General features: G+C 41.3%; 1 protein-coding gene across 1 annotated transcript in view; it reads left to right on the top strand.

The window, feature by feature from the left end:
* Positions 1–24,875, top strand: part of LOC136884797 (tachykinin-like peptides receptor 86C) — a 238,896-nt gene that overhangs the window by 189,414 nt on the left and 24,607 nt on the right. Inside the window, exons 6-8 of the mRNA XM_068230031.1 lie at positions 6,246–6,442; positions 12,037–12,164; positions 16,150–16,223. Of these exons, the coding sequence (XP_068086132.1) occupies positions 6,246–6,442; positions 12,037–12,164; positions 16,150–16,223 (399 nt within the window). The remainder of the gene's footprint in view (positions 1–6,245; positions 6,443–12,036; positions 12,165–16,149; positions 16,224–24,875) is intronic.

Here is a 24,875-nt window from a genome sequence, read left to right as displayed (position 1 = left end):
TAAAATGAATAAGAAAATAGGGCAGAGGGTATGCTACTACGACAAGCATAGTGAAAGAATTATTGTCGTCAAGTATAGACACCAAACCAATGCCCACCAAAATAGCACAGGTCTATATGCCTACTAGTTCATCAGATGATGAATAAATCGAAGAGATAGAAGATTTAATACAATATGCAAGAGGTGACGAGAATCTAATTGAGATGGGAGACTGGAATGCAGTGGTAGGCCAAGGAAGAGAAGAAAATACAGTGGGAGAATTTGGATTGGGACAAAGGAATGAAAGAGGAAGTCCGCTGGTTGAATTCTGCACCGATCATAATTTAGTATACGTGTACAAGTGGACTATACCTGGAGACACTGAAAGGTATCAAATAGATTTCATTATGATTAAGCAGAGATTCAGAAACCAGGTCTTAGATTGCAAAACTTTCCCAGGAGCAAACGTGCATTCTGACTACAACTTGTTGGTCATGACACGCCACCTGAAGTTGAAGAAATTGAAGAAAGGAAGGAATGCAAGAAGCTGGAATCTAGATAAGTTGAAAGAAAAGAGTGCGAGGGGCTGTTTCAAGGAACATGTTGCAAAAAGACTAAATGAAAAAGATGAAGGAAACACAATAGATAAAGAATGGACAGTTGTCAAGAATGAGGTCTCTATGACTGATGAAGAAATGTTAGGAAGAAAGGAAAGATCACCTAAGAATCAATGGATAACTCAAGAAATACTAGACCTGACTGACGAAGGACGAAAGTGAAAGAATGCAAAAAATCGAGAGGGCAAAGAGGAACACAGGCGACTAAAGAATGAAGTGAATAGAAAGTACAGAACAGCTAAGGAAGAATGGCTGAAGGAGAAGTGCAAGGATGTTGAAGGTTGTATGGTACTGCGAAAGGTAGATGCTGCATACCGGAAATCAAGGAAATCTTTGGAGAAAGGAAAAGTATGTGTATGAATAGTAAGAGCGAAGATGGAAAACCACTTCTAGGGAAAGAAGACAAGGCAGGAAGATGGCAGGAACATATCCAACAGTTGTATCTAGGTAAAGACGTAGATGATATGGTTCTGGAACAAGGAGAGGCTGTTGATGGTGATGAAATGGGGGGGGACCCAAATTTGAGGTCAGAATTTTACAAAGCTTTAAGAGACCTAAATAGGAAAAAAGCACCTGAAATTGATGACATTCCCTCGGAATTACTGACTGCCTTAAGAGAAACCAGCATGGTGAGGTTATTCCATTTTGTGTGCAAGATATATGAGACAGGGGAAGTGCCATCTGATTTTCGGCAGAATGTTGTTATACATATTTCCAAGGAATACGATGTTGACAAGTGTGAAAACTACCGCACCATTAATTCAGTATCTCACGCCTGTAAAATTTTAACACATATTATTTACAGAAGAATGGAGAGACAAGTTGAAACTGAGTTGGGAGAAGATCAGTTTGGCTTCACAAGAAATTTAGGAACACGTGAAGCAATCCTGACTTCACATCTGATATTAGATGATCGAATTAAGAAATACAAGCCCACATAGATGACGTTCGTAGATCTTGAAAAGGCATTCGATAATGTTGATTGGACAAAGTTATTTGAGATTCTGAAGGCGATCGGGATTAGGTAGCGAGAACGAAGAATTATACAATCTGTATAAAAATCAGTCTGCAGTCATAAGAATCGTGGGCTTTGAAAATGAGGCAGCAATCCAGAAAGGAGTGAGGCAAGGCTGCAGTGTGTCCCCCCTCCTTTTCATTATTTATATGGAACGGGCAGTAAAGGAAATCAAACAGAAATTTGGGAAGGGAATCACAATCGAAGGAAAGGAAATCAAGACCTTGAGATTTGGTGATGATATTGTTATTTTACCTGAGACTGCAGAAGATCTGGAGAAATTAATGGTATGGACAGAGTCTTCGGTAAGGAGTACAACATGAATTTTTTTTTTTTTTGCTAGTTGCTTTACGTCGCACCGACACAGATAGGTCTTATGGCGACGATGGGACAGGGAAGGGCTAGGAATGGAAAGGAAGTGGCTGTGGCCTTAATTAAGGTACAGCCCCAGCATTTGCCTGGTGTGAAAATGGGAAACTGCAGAAAACCATTTTCAGGGCTGCCGACAGTGGGGTTCGAACCTACTATCTCCCGAATACTGGATACTGGCCGCACTTAAGCGACTGCAGCTATCAAGTTCGGTGAAAATAAATAAGTCCCAAACAAAAATTACTGGAGTGCAATCGAACGAAGTCAGGTGATGCAGGAAATATTAGATTAGGAAATGAAGTATTTAAGGAAGTAGATGAATATTGTTACTTGGGTAGTAAAATAACTAAAGATGGCAGAAGTAAGGAGGACATAAAATGCAGACTAGCACAAGCAAAGAAGGCCTTTCTTCAGAAAAGAAATTTGTTCACGCCGAACATTGATGTAGGATTTAGAAAGATGTTTTTGGAGACTTTCGTCTGGAGAGTGGCATTGTATGGAAGCGAAAGATGGACGTTAACTAGCTTGGAAAGGAAGAGAATTGAAGCTCTTGAAATGTGGTGTTACAAAAGAATGCTGAAGGTGAGATAGATAGATCGAATCACGAATGAAGAGATACTGAATCGAATTGGTGAGCGGAGATCGATTTGGCTAAATTTCACGAGAAGAGATAGAATGATAGGACACATCTTAAGACACCCAGGACTTGTGCAGTTCGTTTTTGAGGGAAGTGTAGGTGGTAAGAACGGTAGAGGTTTACCAAGGTATGAATATCACAAGTAGATTAGAGCAGATGTAGGATCCAGCAGTTACATAGAAAAGAAAAGCTCATGTACAGCTGCATCAAACCAGTCTATGGAGTGATGACTCAAACACACACACAAATAAGTCTAGGGACCCTCAAAACCTTACGGCCTTTACAATAATCACAGCCTACCGCCAATTGTTTGGAGTTCGTTTGGGCTGCCTGAGGACCACCGTGTTTGTGCTTTAGCTGTGTTGTTGTTGTTGTTGTTGTTGTTGTTGTTGTTGTTGTTGTTGTTGTTGTTGTTGTTGTTGTTGTTGTTGTTGTTTGCTTCCCTTGGTGACCTTGATGGTGGGATTGGCTGCTGCCTTCTTCTTGGGTACCTTGGCCTTTTCTGTTGCCCAGTAATACTTCATTGCCTTGCTCAACTCTGTCTTGCGTTCCTCGAACTCTTTCCTGGTCTTATTGTTTCAGCTATTATTATTGTACCTCCGCGCCGCTAATTTAAAATTTGCGCCAGTTGAAACTCTCCTACTGGAGGAAGCCTGAACTTTAACTACAGCGCTAATTCTCAAGTTTTTCAGAAGATGTCACTACTTGTAAATTTTGAAGTGTTCTGAACAGTGTCATTTTCGATGTATTTTTGTTTAGTAGTAAGAAGTGTGAACATTCTCTTCTAGAGGACACTACTGAAGAACTACAATGGTGCACCCTAGTACGAAGTGAAAGAACTGTTTTCTTGGAGAAATTTTGAATTTATAAGTTTGTTCTTTGTTAAATTTCTTTCAGTTATTGTTTAAGTTGGCAATATTAACCCTTTCTTTCTGCCAGTTTTGAAACTGGCCAATCATAATTTTCAGTAATCAATTTTCCACCTATAATGTGTTTCTTCTTCATCTTGTGTAGGGGTTTTCTTGGTTAGCCAATAAAATTCTTGTGAGAGGGTGTTCTCATTCTTGAAACGGCTCGAACTTTCCGCGAGAGTATATAAACTGCTGATTTTCGGGTCTCCGCGCCACTTCAGTAACAGCTATCAGTCTGTAATTTATGTAGCAGGGGGCGGGTAGCGCCTCTTTCTTCGGGCAGCAGTTCAACCACCAGGTAATGGCCGTTTAATAACTTCTTTTCTTGCTATCTCAGCAGTTTAACTCTCGGGGCAGGTCCGAAGCGTTTTACCATGTAACTTTCCCCTAAAATGTAAAAACACTTGGTATCTATTCTATCTTTTTAAACTGCAAATTGGGATAGAGAGTGCTTAACCCTCTCGAGCTCCCACTCATATTGCTTTGAGGTGAACTTATTTTCACAACCGTTTCTTCCCTTCTAATGTAATGTAAATCATTTTCTTATATAAGTCACCTCTTTAGTATGGGATTAGCCCTTGCATAAGCGGCCTAGTGCCAAGTAGGTTTTAGTAAAATATATTAGGAGTGCAGTTGTGCCTCCCCTCAAGTTGGTGTTGTCGAGGCTATGTAATATTTCTGTTTCTTCACTTAATAGGCCTCAGTAGGTTGGGTATTTGTACCCCTGTGTCTATGTCCCTGGAGGACAGCTTGAAGGTGGAATTTGGTGTGGCCTTTGATAGGCTAGAACTTTGAGAGCGGGTTGCTCTTTCCAAAATAAAAATTTGTTTTTGCGTGCCTCGAGGAGGCTTTACTGTGTAAAGGGGAGCAAGTGCTCCTAGGCATGATTGGGGTTTTCTGCCCCTTTGTTGAACCTTGTATAGAAGGAAAGTTGGGCTCATTGCTCAAGAATTGTGTGTCTGGCTGGCTCTCGGAGCCCAAATCCTTTAACTCTGTAATTGTACATTCTCGAATAGTTCCTTTGCTACTCTGTACCTGCCATTCTTGTTATTTCTTGATTTTGCAAAGAAAATATAACCTTGTTAAATTTTAAATGAACTTTAATTTCGTAGCTTGAGACCTGTTCATCCCAGCACCTTCTTTCACCTCTACCTACCACGGACAACTCCGTAACAATTATTATTATTATTATTATTATTATTATTATTATTATTATTATTATTATTGAAAATGAAAATACACAGCCTGTTTCCTGTCATTCGACTGGGTCAGGAATGGAATTAATGAAGCCCCCTTCTAGCGGCGAGGATAGGAATTGTGCCGGCTGCCGAAGCCTGTCGCACTCCTCTAGGGAAATGATTAATGAATGACAAATCAAATGAATTGATATTGGAGAGTGTTGCTGGAATGAAAGATCGCAGGGAAAATAGGAGTACCCGGAGAAAACCTGTCCCGCCTCCGCTTTGTCCAGCACAAATCTCACATTGAGTGACCGAGATTTGAACCACGGAACCCAGCGGTGAGAGGCTGGCCCGCTGCCGCCCGAGCCTCGGAGCCTATTATTACTTTCTTTCATTCTTTCTTAATCCGTTTACCCTCTAGGGTAGGTCTTTTTCCCCGGACTCAGCGAGGGATCCCAGCGTAAGATTTTTGGTCCGGGGATACAACTGGAGAGGAGGACCAGTACCTCGCCCAGGCTGCCTCACCAGCTATACTGACCAGGGGCGTTGTTGGGGATGAGAAGATTGGAAGGGATAGACAAGGAAGAGGGAAGGAATTCGCCATGGATTTAAGTTAGATACCATCCCGGCATTTGCCTGAAGGAGAAGTGGGAAACCACGGAAAACTACTTCGAGGATGGCTGAGGAGGGAATCGAACCCCCTCTATTCAGTTGACTTCGCAAGGTTGAATGGACCCCGTTCCAGCCCTCGTACCGCTTTTCAAATTTCGTGGCATAGCCGGGAATTGAACCCCGAGCTCCGGGGGTGGCTGTAAATCACCCCCAACCACTACACCACAGAGATGGACGATACAGCCAACTGTGGACTACGGTTACCCAAGTTACGTACTTCTCTTTCTTAGGCTTACACCTTTTTGTTTACATTGTAAGCACCGAGCGAGTTGGCCGTGCGGTTTGGGTCACATTGCATTCGGGAGATAGTGGGTTTGAACCCCACTGTCGGCAGTCCAGAAGATCTTTTCCCGTGGTTTCTCATTTTCAGACCTGGCAAATGCTGGAGCTGTACTTTAATTAAGGCCACGGCTGCTTCCTTCCCAGTCCTAGTCCTTTCCTATGCCATCGTCGTCATAAGAACTATCTATGTCGGTGCGACGTAAAGTAACTTGTAAAAAAACAAACATTGTATTCAAAGGTTTTTCAACCTCATGCTCCTTTTCAGCAGTGCTTCCACCGGGATGCTCCGCGGTTTAGCAGGTTCTTTCTCTGGATCATCCTTCAAACCGTCGCAACTTTCTTTCTAAAAATTGTCTTCTCCATTATGTCCTCTAGTCTCATATCATTTTTCCGCATGTCTTTGTGCATCTTCTTCAGCCAGCGTAAATGAGACTTCCATTTTCCCTGAAAAGTGAGCAATTTGGCCGCCAATCTCTCCGGATTCATTCTATTAAAAGTCAACCTTCATTTCTTTTCATACCGCTGGTGATCTGACTGTTGCATACATTTCCCTATTGTTACTATTATTATTTATTATTCCAGGTGGTGAGGATGTTTATCTTCGTGGTGACAATCTTCGCATTCTGCTGGCTGCCTTACCACGGCTACTTCATCTACGCATACCACGACAACTCCATAGCCAGCTACAAATACGTCCAACATGTATATCTGGCCTTCTACTGGCTCGCGATGGCCAACGCTATGGTCAACCCTGTCATCTACTACTGGATGAACAACAGGTAAAATTCTTCTTGGTTCACACCTCAAAGTGTGTTAGTACACTGACTGACAGAGAAAATGCAACACCAAGAAGGAGTGGTCAGAACTTTACGCCAATTGCAGGGTAGACTGACGTCACTGAGGTATGCTCATGATGTGAAATGCGCCGCTGTGCTGCGCACGTAGCGAACGATAAATGGGACACGGCGTTGGCGAATGGCTCACTTCGTACCGTGATTTCTCAGCCAACAGTCATTGTAGAACGTGTTGTCGTGTGCCACAGGACACGTGTATAGCTAAGAATGCCAGGCCGCCGTCAACGGGGGCATTTCCAGCAGACGACTTTACGAGGGGTATGGTGATCGGGCTGAGAAGGGCAGGTTGGTCGCTTCGTCAAATCGCAGCCGATACCCATAGGGATGTGTCCACGGTGCAGCGCCTGTGGCGAAGATGGTTGGCGCAGGGACATGTGGCACGTGCGAGGGGTCCAGGCGCAGCCCGAGTGACGTCAGCACGCGAGGATCGGCTATCCGTCGCCAAGCGGTGGCAGCCCCGCACGCCACGTCAACCGCCATTCTTCAGCATGTGCAAGACACCCTGGCTGTTCCAATATCGACCAGAACAATTTCCCGTCGATTGGTTGAAGGAGGCCTGCACTCCCGGCGTCCGCTCAGAAGACTACCATTGACTCTACAGCATAGACGTGCACGCCTGGCATGGTGCCGGGCTAGAGCGACTTGGATGAGGGAATGGCGGAACGTCGTGTTCTCCGATGAGTCACGCTTCTGTTCTGTCAGTGATAGTCACCGCAGACGAGTGTGGCGTCGGCGTGGAGAAAGGTCAAATCCGGCAGTAACTGTGGAGCGCGCTACCGCTAGACAACGCGGCATCATGTTTTGGGGCGCTATTGCGTATGATTCCACGTCACCTCTAGTGCGTATTCAAGGCACGTTAAATGCCCACCGCTACGTGCAGCATGTGCTGCGGCCGGTGGCACTCCCGTACCTTCAGGGGCTGCCCAATGCTCTGTTTCAGCAGGATAATGCCCGCCCACACACTGCTCGCATCCCCCAACAGGCTCTACGAGGTGTACAGATGCTTCCGTGGCCAGCGTACTCTCCGGATCTCTCACCAATCGAACACGTGTGGGAACTCATTGGACGCCGTTTGCAAACTCTGCCCCAGCCTCGTACGGACGACCAACTGTGGCAAATGGTTGACAGAGAATGGAGAACCATCCCTCAGGACACCATCCGCACTCTTATTGACTCTGTACCTCGACGTGTTTCTGCGTGCATCGCCGCTGCAACGCCCCTAATAAGTATGAGTAAATGACGATGGTCATAGGGACGAGCGCTTACAAATAAATTTTCAACAGAGCAAAAATAATATAAGACAGTAAAACATACCCAAGGAAATAGACAAGAGGAAGCATGTAGGGACCAGGAGCCTACCCACTTAATGAGAGAGGACGGGATCAGGAAATTGCTTAGCAAACACACCAAGAAAAGACACCAGAAAAATTCAAAAATTTAAAATAAAATATAATAAATAAATCTTTTACACTACAATTTAAACCTTTGGGTCAAATTTAAATAAACTGAAAAAGGTATTAAGCTTACAATTAACACCCAACATTAGGGTAAAATAAATATACAGAAAATCACAGAATTATATAAGTAGAAAGAAATTCATTGCTAATAAATAAAATCATTCATTTCTTTAAGAACAACCATATTCATACACCTATATACTGATGCATCAGGAAAACTACGTAGGAACCATGGTACGCACATGTTTGACGTATTCTAAAATTAAATGAAATTTTAACATTTAAGCCCGAAAGGAGGAGAAAGGGTTAGCAAATCGAGGACTGAGACAGCACCCGGTAGAAGTAAATGGCCCGCACCAAACCCGGATACGAAGGCATCACCACGGAACGTGACAGTCAAATCAAGCCACGATTACGAACATGTTACAATCACAAGCTCACGCGGCACCGATTAAAAGAAATATCCCAAGTTACAATAAATTTTCAATCACCAAACCTAGGTGAACAAACGTAAACATGAGTCACAGTAACATCAAGAAAAGCACGAACAGATCACTTAGCATAACCCAGAACACAATATAGAACCAACAGATTCAGAAGAAAAAAATCAATACAACGAATAATTTATGGAGTATAATACACGATACAGTCATCGGGGCAGACACAATGCACACACACATCACACACTAATAATGTTACATAACTGTCAGGCCCGAAGTGATAATAACAACAATACCCACACAAAAGGATAAGATAAGGAACCATCCCATTCTCCAGGGGTGTCCAGCCCTCGACCTACTAAACGTTACTTGTATTGTTGAAACTGATAACATTTATACGATATTACACCAACAATGGAATGATATTTAATTTAAAGCCCTCAAAGGGAAGGAATATAACTAAAACAGACTCAACTCAATTATTCACCAAGAAAATTAAGCATAATTCAACTTACCAAAGGTGACTAATAATAATAATAATAATAATGAAAAAAAAGATTAAAGAAAATTATGGAGAGAAATGTAAGTGCATTGTTAGGCCAAAATACGGGCACAGGATAGCCAAAACATGCGACAACCAACACAATTCGCACAAGGAGACAAGCAGAAACACGAATATACGCCAAAAATACAACACGTAAGAAAACGATAAAATACCACAGTATAAAAGGAAGGCGGCACACGCATACGGGCATTACAAGGAAAATCACAAGCAAAAACACCGAAAGGTAAAGCCCGAGCGAAGAGAATGACAAATTTAGAACAAGGACACGATAAAAATTTTCAAATGTTATCTTAGCACAAGGATAGCTCACCGTTATGTACATCACGTACACTAGGAGCAAAACACGGCATCACTAAAACTTAGATGTCCACAATGTTCATATTCCACCACAAATTCAAATATTACACACACGCAGTAAAATAATATTAATAGCAATGATACTTTAAAATACTTACAAGCAAGCCTTATGCCAAGATAACTCACCTCGTAGTTCGACCTAACAATATCACTCCACAAGTATAAATAAACTACCTATATAATTACATATTTACAAATTAACACACATATTATACACCAAAACAAAATACTTAAACTCCCATCACTCGATGTGGCCTTTTTGTTTATCATCCAACACCAGTTGGATTACACATCGTTCTGGTAACAGTCTCCGCAGCCATCATTGCTACAACCAGCCTCCAAGACATCCTGCGCAAAAAGTCGCGCTACCAAGTTCGCCGCTAGGCGTGACACCTGGCAGACTCGATACGCGCCCTCGCGAGCAACAGTCACATCACACTCTTTGGTACTACATTCAATCTGATAGATAGCGTAGCAGTCCCCGTAGCTGGCCGAAGGTATATGATTCAATAAGAGTTTCTATTTTAATAACGCCACACCGCTCGCGGTGGTCCTACATCCTACTGAGTCGATGCCGTGCGCATTGTGTAACCTGCATATCGGTTTGAAATAAACATCAATTATTCGTCCGTGTCGTCTCTGTTTTTTTCCCCAACTTTCATCCCTTTCGAACCACTCCTCCTTGGTGTTGCATTTGCTCTGTCAGTCAGTGTATGTGTAAAGAAGTGGAATCAGTGATAAGGCTGTTTGCAGATGATGATATTCTCTACAGAGTAATAAATATGTTACAAGATTGAGAGCAACTGCAAAATGACCTCGATAATGTTGTGAGATGGACAGCAGGCAATGGTATGATGATAAACGGGGTTAAAAGTCAGGTTGTGAGTTTCACAAATGGGAAATGTCCTCTCAGTTTTAATTACTGCGTTGATGGGGTGAAAGTTCCTTTTGGGGGTCATTGTAAGTACCTAGGTGTTAATAGGGCCTATAAGGAAAGATATTCATTGGGGTGATCACATAAATGTGATTGTTAACAAAGGGTACAGATCTCTGCACATAGTTATGTGGGTATTTTAGGGGGGTTGTAGAGGGCATATAAGTATCAGGTAAGACCCCAGCTAAAGTATAGTTCCAGTGTATGGGACCCTCACCAGGATTACTTGATTCAAGAACTGGAAAAAATCCAAAGAAAAGCAGCTCGATTTGTTCTGGGTGATTTCCAAAAAAAGAGTAGCGTTACAAAAATGTTGCAGAATTTGGGCTGGGAAGACTTGGGAGAAAGGAGATGAGCTGCTCGTCTAAGTGGTATGTTCCGAGCTGTCAGTGGAGAGATGGCGTGGAATGACATCAGTAGATGAATATGTTTGACTGGTGTCTTTAAAAGTAGGAAAAATCACAATATGAACATAAAGTTGGAATTCACGAGGTCAAATTGGGGCAAATATTCGTTTATAGGAAGGGGAGTTAGGGATTGGAATAACCTACTAAGAGATATGTTCAATAAATTTCCAATTTCTTTGCGATCATTTAAGAAAAGGCTAGGAAAACAAGAGATAGGGAATCTGTCACCTGGGCGACTGCCTTAAATACAGATCAGGATTGATTGATTGATTGATTGATTGATTGATTGATTGATTGATTGATTGATTCTAATTCGATCATCCCTTTGTCGCCCCTTTTAGTCGCCTCTTACGACAGGTAGAGGATACCGTGGGTATTTTCTTAGTCTGCGTCCCCCTACCCACAGGGGGTTGTGTGTTTGGTCCGCGAGAGGTATTTTATTTCGCTCAAGTCCGCCGGCAATCCGGCTGATCCCCCCTATCCGCCACCTGGGGCGCACCACGTGAGAGTATCACCTCTCCCCCTCCTGCGCCAGCATAGTAGGTTCGTGGACAGAGATACGTCTTATCGCGACAAAGTGATAGGAAAGGGAAGGAAAGGACTATGACCTTAATTAAGGTACAGCCCCAGTGAAAGTGGGGAAACCCCGGAAAACCATCTTCAGGGCTGCCGGCAATGGGGTTCGAAACCAAAATCTTCCGAATGCAAGGTGACCAAAATCACGCAGTCACTTCTTCGCAAATTGTTTTACATTCTGACATAAATAAAAGTCACTGTGCATTTGTTTCTATGTGGGTTTATTCTACATCTCCTAAAACACAGGACTGATTTCAATAAACACATACCGTACACATGTTACTTGTTGTCTGAAAAAATAAATGTTCAGGTAAGACACCTCTAGCACCCCAAGGGTTAGAGAGGGGGTGACGCAAAAATAATTGAAAATACAGTCGAATCCATAGTTTTCGGGATCGCTGAGATGAATAGTGACATTCCGAATGCCGTTTAATTCTCAATACAGCCACATCGGCATGTGGCGCGAGAATAGCCGAGTGCCCGAGTGCGCGAATTTCGGTTCAGCCTGTAAAATAAAAATATAATCATATTTATATGTTTTATATTATTGAATTATTTCGTACTGATACACTGTAGGAGTAAACATGCAGACAAATAAACAACTAAATATACAACAAAGAAAATGTACTAGTCAATTTCAAAATGTATTAATTCTACAATTTTATTCTATTATTATTATTATTATTATTATTATTATTCCTACAGGATATACGAATTAAATAAAATAAATAAATGTTCATTATCATGAGAAATTTATTTAATGAAATACTCTTTTTGTTGCAGGTTTCGTGTCTATTTCCAGAAGATCATCTGTCAATGCTGCTGTTTTCGGAAGAAAGCTAAGGATGTATTGGAGCTTCCCTCCATGAAGAATAATAACAGCCACTGGGACCTCCAGCGATACAAAACAGGTGAGTCCATGCCATCGAATATAAGTGCATAAGACAAAATGCAAATTTGCCTAGGTTTTTTCGGTGAACAGGTAAAGATAGAATAAGATAAAGAACACTGCTTTATTTCCATACAAATCTGCCTACTGTTCAACATGATCATCAAAGTTATACAAGTATTTGATACAGTATGCTTTTCTTGAAGATAGAAATTGGCTATCTGTAAGTAGAATACCACTAACTGATTCAGAGTTGCCAACCCATTTTCTCTAGTACCATTTCACTAATAGTATTGTCTGTCTCTATGGCTAAATGGTTAGAGTTCTCTCCTTTTTTCCAGAGGGTCCTCTGTTCGATTCCCGATTTTGACTTGGATTTTAACCTTAATTGGTCGTATGGCTACCGGGCGAGTTGGCCGTGCGCGTAGAGGCGCGCGGCTGTGAGCTTGCATCCGGGAGATAGTAGGTTCGAATCCCACTATCGGCAGCCTTGAAAATGGTTTTCCGTGGTTTCCCATTTTCACACCAGGCAAATGCTGGGGCTGTACCTTAATTAAGGCCACGGCCGCTTCCTTCCAACTCCTAGGCCTTTCCTATCCCATCGTCGCCATAAGACCTATCTGTGTCGGCGCGACGTAAAGCCCCTAGCAAAAAAAAAATGGTCGTATGGCTCGGGACTGGGCGATTGTTATAACTTCAACCTTAAGCAATAATCTTAGGTAGAGTTACCTGTAGACCGCCTACTAGAGAAAGACCTGCACCAATCCTCTCCGAAAGCCATACGCGATTTATTTATTTATTTATTTATTTATTTATTTATTTATTTATTTATTTATTTATTTATTTACTTATTTATTTATTTATTTACATTGTGTCAGAATCAGAGTTACATATAAAGATGTATAAAAATATCTATAGAAAACAAATAAAAATAAATTGTGCATCAAAGATACATACTGTGGTTCACCAGAAATTACTAACATGGAGTGCAATCCTTGTCGCTTCAAGCAGCTCCTTCTCAGTACAAGTGGTAGGACAAAGATGACAATCTAGCAGATAGGTCGTAGTCTGCACTTCATCAGTCACACAAAACAGAATATCTCCAATTGTGCAAATTGGTCTTGCACATAGTTAACACCCGAACGCGGCCTATTTGGAGATCTCCAAGTCGTCCAGCTGGTAATTCTTCAAAATGTGTTTTCCATCGTCCACGATGCTCAACACTAGTTCGTCAAAAAATCTATCTTGCCGTACGCGATTATTAATTATTATTATTAATTATTATTATTATTATTATTATTATTATTATTATTATTATTATTATTATTATTATTATTATTATTATTATTATTATTATTTGAGTCATCAGTAAATACGAGGGGGCAAGATAACCGGAATAACATTGCCGTGAGCGACGCTTGTGTAGTACGCATTTCTGCCGCTAAGCGTGTTTCCCCCTGTGGGTGGGGGCGGTAGAATAACACCCACGGTATCCCCTGCCTTTCGTAAGAGGCGACTAAAAGGGGCCCAGGGGCTCTGAACTTCGGAGCGTGGGTTGGCGACCACGGTTCCCTTAGCTGAGTCCTGGCATTGCTTCCACTTACTTATGCCAGGCTCCTCACTTTCATCTTTCCTATCCGACCTCTCTTGGTCAACTCTTGTTCTTTTCCGACCCCGACGCTATTAGGTTTGCGAGGGCTAGGGAGTCTTTCATTTTCACGCCTTAGTGGCCCTCGTCTTCCTTTGGCCGATATCTTCATTTTTCGAAGTGTCGGATCCCTTCCATTTTTCTCTCTGATTAGTGTTATATAGAGGATGGTTGCCTAGTTGTACTTCCTCTTAAAACAATAATCACCACCACCACCGCTAAGCGTGTACAGCGCAACTCATTGCCAGTTCAGTGCCGCCTTTGTTGTCGACCTGGCTTGTTCTGTTCATCTGCAGTGATTGTTCTGTTCTTCTTTCGTTTTTTATGATGCCAAGTTTAAGTGAACAATGTGCAAACCTTTTACTGGGAAGTTTAAAGAACAGTGGCGTATACTGATTGCTACCAAGGCTATCAGTGAAGCCCAAACCTCAAATGCTAGCGATGGAAATCTAAAGAACATTATATTGTAAGCATCTGACTCATTGTTCCATTTGCAAAACTTGAAAGCAATGAGAAAACACGTCGCACGTATTTCTGAGAACAAGGCTTCGGAGACTGATATTGCAGCCCAGACTCTCGCCCCTTCCCATCGACTCGCCTCACGCGGCTTGCTGCTGTCTGCCTACAGGTGCGGGGACCGGCGGATGATAGCTGTGCTAGGCTTCGGTCCGTCAGATCGCCACTCCTATCACCATGCGTTACTCATCGTGTATACTTCCGCACCTCATCCTTGTGCCTTCAATATATAGATAACGGAGTGCTGGTATTTAACTCCCGTTTACTTCTACATCCTTGTAGGAAGACACTGCAGGGCTGCTGTTATAGAAGTAATATAGTTTTCTTTTTACTGGTAGATCTGCTAAAATGAAACGCAATCTTTCAGGTTTACTGTTCTCTTTTGTTGGTTGGAATCGAACCCGTGATCATGGGTCGGACACCACCACTGATCTTCCGAGGAAGATAATTAACCATTGAACGATGGATACGACCACTGTACAATTCAACATTGTTATTTAACGATTATGATGATGATGTTAATAATAATAATAATAATAATAATAATAATAATAATAATAATAATAATAATAATAATAATAATAATAATGGTGCATGGCATCTACATAGGCTTGGTGGTGACCTAATAAGGATAAAATGAATGGCGAAGACGTCATAAACACCCAGTTCCCAAGTCAGGGGAATTAACACTATGAGGGGGTTGATTCTAAAAATTGAACCGGGGCCGTCGGACCAAAGACAAGCATTCTATCCATTTAGCCTCAAAGCTGGACTTCAATTTGCTAAACCTTAGGCTACCAACTCGATTAATCAGGTGCTGAGTATTGACGGGGGCAGATGCCAGGGCAGTAGCTTGTGAAGCAGCCTTGACAACACAGAGGGCAACTCCGTTGGCTGTTGGCTGCAGCTCGAAATGCTTAAGGCTTGATGTTCCCTAAACCAACTATCGAAAAGGGGTAGCCTAAGTCTAGTGGTAGCCCACGTCTTGATACCAGCATACGCCAGTGTTAAAGAAAATTGCGCAACAGTGTTCGTCAAAAAAAGAACCGATTTGTGGCAGACAGGAGACTGGTTCGTCCACCACGACAACGCACCTGCACACACAGCATCTCTGTTAGACAGTTTTTTGGCTAAAAATGGCATGGTTCCGCTGCCCCACGCCTGACCTGGCTCCGTGCGACTTTTTCTTATTTGCACGGAAGAAAAGAGGCATGGAAGGACACCGATTTGACAACATTGGAGAGGTCAAGAAAAAAACGAGGAACTGTGACCAGGCATTGTCACTCAGGGAGCAACTGAGTATGGTTTCGAGTCCAGTTTTTAAAACGCAGTCGAATTCCTCCAGTAGTGGGGTCTCAAGCCAAGACGGAGAACAACACAGGAAGTACATCAAACGCGGGACGGAAAACGAAGCACGGAGCAAGAAGAAGGCTAAACGTGCCGACACCATGGAAAAGCGTGAAATAAACACCTTCAGTTTCGACGTCTTCTCAGCCAATATTCAGGGGATTGCGTTGCACCAATTAGATAAGTATTGGGTGTTGCTAAAAGACGAATTCCAGAGGCAGAAGCATTAAACTTGTTTATTTCTAATAATCCATTGTGTTCTTTGCAGGTATTTTGCTAAGTTTAGAAGTATCTTTGTCAGCCTATTGTTATCCGTTCTGTATAACCGTCCGTAGAATTTCAGTCACCTTTTCCCTAATTATATCTGCGATTTGATCAATTTCCTGTGTTTTCCGTTTCTTCCACATTCCATTTTCACATTTTGGCCCCAGAATTTATTTTATTATTGTTACAATGTTGCTAATGTAACCTAACAATGTTATTATTTCTATTCCAGATCGAACCAACGCGCCGCAAGTGTTATGGAACCAGCGAACCAAGGATATGTCTCATCCCCATTCAGCAGTGCCGGTACATCCAAATCTGATACATGCCAGTACTGCTATCATTATCGGGCCGATCGCAAACCATACACATGTTTTTTGACTGTCGTGTGCTCCTTGATGGGTCATTAGGCAGGAAAGTACTCCCGTCTTCATCAGAAGGCTGATTCACCTAGAACAGTGATGCTCATCCCGCTATTCAGTGGGTACTGCTCGGAGTTTTGCACAATAAGGTCAACCCGAGAAACTTACTTTCGATTGGCTGTGGTGGTTGCAGTGGTGATTATTGTTTTACATGAGCAACCATCCTCTGACTCAAATCAGAAGGAAAGAGGAGAAGAGGTTCAACCCTTCGAAGTACGAAGAAAATGAAGGTCCACGACAGGCATGAAAATTAAATACTGGTGGTGGTTACAACAGAAAGTACAACTGGCCAACCATCCTCTATTAACACTGGCAAGAGGAAAAATGGACGAGGTGCGACACTTCGAGAAATGAAGGTATCGGTAAAAGAAAACGAAGAGCCGTTAAGTGCGTGAAAATAAACCACTCTCTAGGGCGGTAATAAGTTTATAGAGCCTGGATTCTTATGCAGTAATACGCTAGAATTCAAACTTAGTGAAACGGGTAACAAGTGTACTCAAATATGCACAACAGTTATGGTATGAGGTTTGCATAAAAGTTAGGGGTTCGGCCCCATCAGAAGCCCTAGAATTTATGTTACACTCACTACATTACGGAAGAGTGGCCTAGACGACACGTCCTAATAATCAAATTAGTTTACATTCTAACCTGTTACTGCAAAAAAAAAAAGAAAAAAAGAAATTCTGGGTCCAGATAAACAACAGATGAACAAATAAGCTATTTTAGGAAAGACTAGCTGATGTACCCGGGCTTCGCTACGGAATTCTACATTGTACACAGAATTCTAGGTTAGGTAGTGCACACGTTGTGAACAAGATTGTATTAAATTGCATAGCTCTTAACGTCACCCTAGAAACGCGACGTGGAAGTCACCAAACGTCTTTTCTCATATAAATTACTGGGTTCTTTTTTTCGCTATTTGCTTTACGTCGCACCGACATAGAAAGGTCTTATGGCGACGATGGGATAGGAAAGGCCTAGGAGTGGGAAGGAAGCAGCCGTGGCCTTAGTGGCCAGCATTTGCCTGGTGTGAACATGGGAAACCATGGAAAACCATCTTCAGGGATGCCTACAGTGGGGTACGAACCCACTATCTCCCGGATGCAAGCTCAAAGCTGAGCGGTTCTAACCGCACGGCGAACTCGCCCGGTTAAATAAATTACTGGGTTAGGGAATTTTCATTGTAATGTTAGGCCCGCTTGCCTACCATCAGTCATAATCAGGTCGGGGAGTTTTCATTATAATGGCAGATACTCACTGTCCACTGCCTTTGTATGTCCTCAGAAAGATTGTCTTAGGGGTTTTTCCAACTGAAATTAACATAGGTCATTACAATGACGTCAGTAGGAATTTCATATTAAATACTCGATCAAGTGAAAAACTACACATTTTCTCACTTTTAACGAACAGTACTACGCTGCCGATCTAACAGTCCAAAGTTTCAAAGCTGGAATGACCAGGCCGCAGACAGCCGTGATCCGTGAACACTCGTCTTTCCCGGCGGGGGAGGGGGGTCTAATAGTGGACAGTCCCAGGGCAAAAGCTATGCTCTTTTACTAATATGTTTCCTAAGAGTACCCGATGAGCCGGAAACTCTCAATTCACTACACTGGCGGCGGAAAAATTTGACTTGGAGGCAAATTTTTCCTCCAAGCCAAAAGAGAAACCCCCTCTTCACTGCTAATTTGGAGTAAAGTGAATGGAGAACTTAATAAAATGAAGAGGAAGGAGCTTTTCTTAAGAACGACTCTTTTCAGGGTTGAATTGTGAGTTATTTAGTGAATTATGGTGCTATAATTTGGAATAGGCCTAAATTGTATTTCTAGACCAGGTACTACTACTACTACTACTACTACTACTACTACTACGTGGGTATCTGCCTTAAGTGTGTAGGCCTACACTGCTCATTCAAAACAGCGCGTCAGAGTAGGGATCGAATAGCTGGAATACTATGATGAACCAGTCTGTTACGTACCGGCAATATCAGAAAACGTATGAACCAGAGGAATGGCATGCTAGAGAAGAAAGTTTTCTAACTCCCCAGCTACTTCTGGCCAATATTCAGTCAGGCTGTTTCACTCGGTTCGCAGCAATAATCCCACCCATCTGAGTTGAGAGGCAGCATAAGAGACAAAACATCACAACAAACAATGGTCAATGTAATGTTATTGTTGATCAATGTTATGAGCTTTCAGTATTGTAGGCCTTCACATTTAGTTTTCTTCCGACTCTGAAATACCACTCTTATCATAGTCGGTAGCTTAAACTGAATAAAACATAAATGGTCGGAAATTGTACTCTCTATAACTTTTGTTATGTAGTACTTTTCGATAGGACCAATAACATAGGTTTTTAAAATTTCATTCAGGGTGAATATAATTGTTTATAACTTAGACTGTAGTTTCCTATTCCCCGACTCTATATACCGACTTTAATTAAATTATGTTAACCCATTTTCTCGTGGCTTGGCGTTGATATGGATTTGACAACAATACAATTCGGTACGGTAACAATGTATGACATAAATAATCGGAAATTTAATTCTATATATCTATAATGTAGTATTTATCGACAGGACCACTAATAATATAAATATTTGAGAATTAAATTTTAGGCCTTCTCCTAAAGTACCATTTCACTCAGCCTGAGTAAACGGATTTATAGCCTAGATTGTAGTGGCTCATCCTCCGACTTCAAATACCGGTTTTCATTAAATTCTCTTCAGCTGTTTTCTCCTGATGCGTGTACATGCATACAGACAAACAGACAGATAGATAGAAATTACGGAAAAGTGAAAAGTGCATTTCCTTGTTACTATGGACAGGACCGATAGAGAAATGCCATTCTTTTCAAGTTCTGAGTAATGTACAGACCAAACTCTTATTTTATATATATACGTAGATTAATCGTCGCCATAAGACCTATCTGTGTCGGTGCGACGTAAAGCCACTAGCAAAAAAAGGAAATATTAAAACGGAGGAGGCTGGAACAATTAAGAAGAAGCAACGCCAAACCCACTCACCAGCCTGCTGTTCTAGTCTGAGAGCCGTTTGGAGTGGCCCCTTTTAGTCACCTCTTACGACATGGGAAAATCTGAGTCTCCCTAGGACTTGAAAACGAAATACCGCCGAGGTTGGAAGACATCAAGAGTTCACCAAGGGAGATAGGGAAGTTTAAAGTGAGTAGCTTGACTCAACTACGTGGAAAGAATGACAGACCCAGTTCGATGACACGTGGTCACTAATCCATACTCCTGGGAAATATTCTCCTTTAGACACACCTTGCGACAGGCAAGGGATATCGACGATGAATTCTTCCATCCTCAGAATGTCACGTTCTACACAGTCAATGATTCGGATAAGAAAATCTCGTCCGATTGGAACACACTTCAACTGGAGAAGTAATATTAACGTCGTAATATTCTTCATAAAAGAACTCTGATGTTACAAAGAAGGCTAAAGGATGCATATTAAAAAAGAGCGGATGTGAAATATTTCCATTAGTTTCCCAACTTAGCATCATTAGCACTGTTTAAGTTCGACATGAGAACTGTACATGTCTTTCCTTAAATAATACTTCATTTTACTTTGCATTAATGATTCTTGTCAGAGTCGCCAGAAACAAATAAACTGCCAGAAGATTTATTGAGTAGAATATCAGTGGTGAATGATGGTAAATTTTATAACCTGAAGACGTATTTGTTGTTTAAAATATTGTATATTTTATAGATGATGATGATTATTATTATTATATTTATTTATTAGTTTATTCATTTAATTAATCTGATCCAGGACATTCTAGACTTGCCAAATGACACAGAGTAATGCACAGTAATGTTCTATGAAAGATGATCAATCGTATTAATATTTTTAAAAAATATAGTTTATAATTAACTATATTAAATAGCATGAACTCCATATAAATGATTTCGATGAATCGATTTTATTATTGAAATGACTATCTATTCTCATCTTGCAGATTTTTCGACACTTGATATTTTTGTCGCCATGTCACGAAGGATTTGGGAATAATTCCCCTAGCGCCAAAGTGAATTCCAGTTACAGTAATTTTCGAAGGTTATAAGACTCAAGGAAGAAAGGCATGTTGGATTATAAAATATTCTTTTTCCTCTTTGTCCACGTCAGTCGGCTGAGAAGTTGAAGATTCAAAGCGTAGCATTGGATCAATAATCTCCCGCAATTTTCTCACATGCATTTCTTCGTTTAAATACGAAGTGAAAGTATGTTGAGAGTACAGCAACCATGCAACAAACATCGTCCTGCTTTCAGATGATATTTAACCAAGTAAGTGAGAAAAATAACTTCAAAGAAATAATCTAGGACGAGGAAACCATTTAGTGGGTTTTTCTTTTGGATTATAACCTTCTTGACGGCAGCGGTTTGTTCTGAGACTTCTACCTGGAACTGCTCATACAGCTGTTATGTTGCATGACATCTTTAGGGCGTTCGAACATTCTGAACAGGAAAGTCCTTCTTTTTTTTTCTTGGACTCACCGAATTATTCAGTTCTCGTTGTTCGAAAAACACAGGTTTGACGCAGAAGATTTTACGCTTTCATCCTTAAACTATAAACTATAAAAACTTAGGGAAATTTACTTTTTTATTTTATTGAGAGAACTGATGTCCAGAGATGATTTATGTAGGAGAAACTCTTACCTTAAAAATTAATATAGAGAATTATCTTTTACAGTATTGTATGCTCAACTTATTTCATTCTGTACATAAGGTCACATACATTTCACTATATAGAAACCGTAAGAAATTATTACCCTGTTAAGAATTAATTTTGTTTGCCACAATGATCGAAGCATTCATTTCTGTAATTAATTTGTATTAAATAAATTATTATACATAATATTTTTACGTATGCTAGAAATTAAAAATGGTTTTGTCATTTCTACAATCCTAGTTTCCTTACCTGCTCTGCTGCTTGTATTTATCTGGATGTAAACACGAACTCTGATAAGTGTGTTACATTATACAGTACATCAGACGAAATTTGTATTTCCTTATATTCAGCTCGGATCCATAAAACGGTAAGACGGGTACGCTTACCCGGCGTTATGGTTCTTACGTGTGCAAGGTACATGCGATCAAATACAAGCGCTCACTTCTCCACATTGGATGTATTTCTTTGATGTTACGAAGTTTATTTGTGACTGTCAGATCTTATACAGGCATTATAGGTAATGAATGGTCCAAAATAGTGCGAATTTCCTAATGAAGAACATTGAGAATTATAAATGTACATGTGGTGTGATTTTAAAAGAAACAATATTGAGCATTTTTTCAATGTTTGATTACATTGTCAGGTGTAGGCGGGTAGCAGGTAAATAAATGCAAGACAGGTAGCGTTTATCTCTAAGATTTACAAACTAATACTAATTCTTATACAATTAGACAGGCAAGCTTTCTCTCAGTTTTCACTGTTCAGTCAAACTAGTTATTCATTCTGACACGAGCTAAACAAACTGCACTACACTCACTTCTGTAACTGTCAGTCGAACCCCAGGGCAGTTCGCGAACAAATTCACTGCACAACTTAAGGGACGGCAACTTCACAGTCTTCGCGCACGCAACACAGTCTTACAAGTCACTCACGCCGATCTTCGTTTACAGTCCCACGTCGTTCAGCTGTACTGATCCGCCTTCGCTGTCGGCTCACTAACAGCTCTCCATCGATACTGCAGTGCGTTGATCCAGTATTCCACAGCAGGTACACAGTACAGTCACGCTGACTGAATATGTAGCAGAACTGAGCCTAAACTGAACAATCCCGAGCTCGTCCGGTCTGTCTTATATAGGGAGGCTCGCCTTTTCAGATGCTCCACGACAGTAGGAAGCCGTGGAAATCTCTGGAATGAGAAAGCTCTGTTCCTTTCGCATAGCTTGTCCCTGAGAAGGGTGGGAAGGGGGCATTTTTGGCCAGTTCAATGATTTTACTTCTGGACTGAGGAGTACAACGTGGTTCACCTGATACGAGATTTTCTCAAGCTGTTAGTTACAGGAAGAAAGCGCACAGTGAGAAGATGACGCTACTGACCTAGTGTCACCATGGTTACAATGGTGCCGAAAAATTGATGCTTTTATCTACCTTAAAACTTTTCCATCTCTTTCCCACGCATAAAAAGCTCCTTGCGACAGAGTTCTTATCAGATTCTTCTGAAACGTTTCAATATGTACAGGAATTAAAAGTAGTTCTGCATTTTGTAATCAGTTGGATATTACCTTCATATTTTTACTCCTGAAATAGCATGAAACTACACTATTGAATGAATAATGCCAAATTGAAAAGAAAAAATCTCCAATATTTTGCATATCTGTTTGCAAAACTCAGAGTTGTTCTTAAATATAGCGGAGAAATATAAAATATAAAACGCGCTGTAAGGAGCATTATCCATGCAACATATAAAAATATATAATTATTTGTCAATAAATTTGCAACCAATTAACTAATCAACATCAAATGTTTTGTGGTGCTCTATCTTATTAATATGTGCATGTGTTTTAAATTTGGTTTTGATCAGTGGTAAATTGCAGAAATTAAAGATTACAGTCATGACTTAATTTGATTTTATACTTTTTTCATCACTGATTATTGATCCAGTATTCCACAGCAGTACAGAGCACAATCACGCTGACTGAATATGTAGCAGAACTGAGCCCAAACTGAACAATCCCGAGCTCGTCCGGTCTGTCTTATATAGGGAGACTCGCCCTTTCAGATGCTCCGCGAGACTAGGAAGCCGTGGAAATCTCTGGAATCAGAAAGCTCTGTTCCTTTCGCATAGCTTGTACCTGAGAAGGGTGGGAAGGGGGATTTTTTGACCAGTTCAGTCATATGGAAGTGCGAAATATGTAATTAAATATGTAATATTCATAAAATGTATAGTAATATTAATTCATTAAATTTACAAAAATGTTCCTGTATTCCTTATATTATGACTCGCATTTTACAACAACGTTATCGTTGTTTTATATAATTTGTATAGCCTACTGTGTTCTAATTTTGAATAATGTTATTGGCTTTACGTCCCACTAACTACTTTTACGGTTTTCGGAGATACCCATGTGCCGAAATTTTGTCCCGCAGTAGTTATTTTACCTGCCAATAAATCTACGACAAGAGGCCGGCGTATTTGAGCACCTTCAAATACGATCGGACTGAGGCAGTATCGAACCTGTCAAGTTGGGTTCAGAAAACCAGCGCTCTACCTCTTGAACCACTCATCCCGGCGGAGAGGCCTGATTCAGGTGTTTCGAATTGATGCCTTTAGGCGTTGTGTGTGTCTGTAAGAAAGGATCCCTATCTGAGATTAATAAATTCTAATGTTGAAGGTGGCACAAATATCCAGTGTCCTACCTACCGGCTTTGTGTTAAGTGTCATACTTTTGTAACATAATATACACCTGTTATACACCGGGCGAGTTGGCCGTGCGCGTAGAGGCGCGCGGTTGTGAGCTTGCATCCGGGAGATCGTGGGTTCGAGCCCCACTGTCGGCAGCCCTGAATATGGTTTTCAGTGGTTTCCCATTTTCACACCAGGCAAATGCTGGGGCTGTACCTTAATTAAGGCCACGGCCGCTTCCTTCCAACTCCTAGGCCTTTCCCATCCCATCGTCGCCATAAGACCTATCTGTGTCGGTGCGACGTAAAGCAACTAGCAAAAAAACACCTGTTATGACCTCCCCCCCCCCCCATCCTCGGTCGACTCACACTCATTCTGTCTGTCTGTCTGTCTGTCTGCCTGCCTGTCTGTCTGAGAAAGTTTTCATTCCCCACCCTGAAGGGGTGGGGCGGGCCACATAGAGGGTTACGCTCTCTCTCCCGCCAAGAGATGCGGGCGGGTTGGGGAGATGTGCGGGAAAAGGGAGTTGAGTAAAGTATGTGAGAAATGAAGGAGATGGAAAGGGAATGGGAATTTATGGGCAGTGGGCTAAATTTTATTGAATTTCATAATTGATTACAATATTGTTTATTCAAGGTAAATAATTAAATATATAGAAGTAGGTGAAGACATTCAACATCAGTATATTGTTTCAGGATTAGTTTTTTACTCTCTCTTTTTTCCTTATAATCCTACGCCTGATGTACATGACAAATATTAGGTTATGAATACATATACAGAATAGGTAATTGCGTGATTCTGAGTGCACTTACACCCCTATATTATGCTTGATGTGGTTGTCCTTAGTGCATGGCGATGTAACATGGAAATATATGATGTTACTCACACTCATTACCCTTTGTTTTTCCTACACACTTCCTTTCCATTCTTCAGCTCTGTTCTATTCTTCTATCCTGAGAATCTTTCGTTACAATTTATTTTATTGTTTTTATTTCTATTTATCTGTTCTACCACATTCGTCCCTGATTCGTCTAATGACCTTGCTGTTACTTGGCAACGCACATACGGTGTAACAAGAAACATCTTAATTGGAGTTCAGATGGTGTGGCAAGCTCCCATTTGGAATGCCAGCGTACAGCGAGCCATCTAGTGACGAACGAAAGTACT

This window comes from Anabrus simplex, chromosome 13 (assembly GCF_040414725.1).
Source record: "Anabrus simplex isolate iqAnaSimp1 chromosome 13, ASM4041472v1, whole genome shotgun sequence".
In the NCBI taxonomy this organism is placed as follows: Eukaryota; Metazoa; Arthropoda; class Insecta; order Orthoptera; family Tettigoniidae; genus Anabrus; species Anabrus simplex.
Note: the sequence above shows the minus strand (reverse complement) of the source record. Positions and strands in the feature narration are given on the sequence as shown.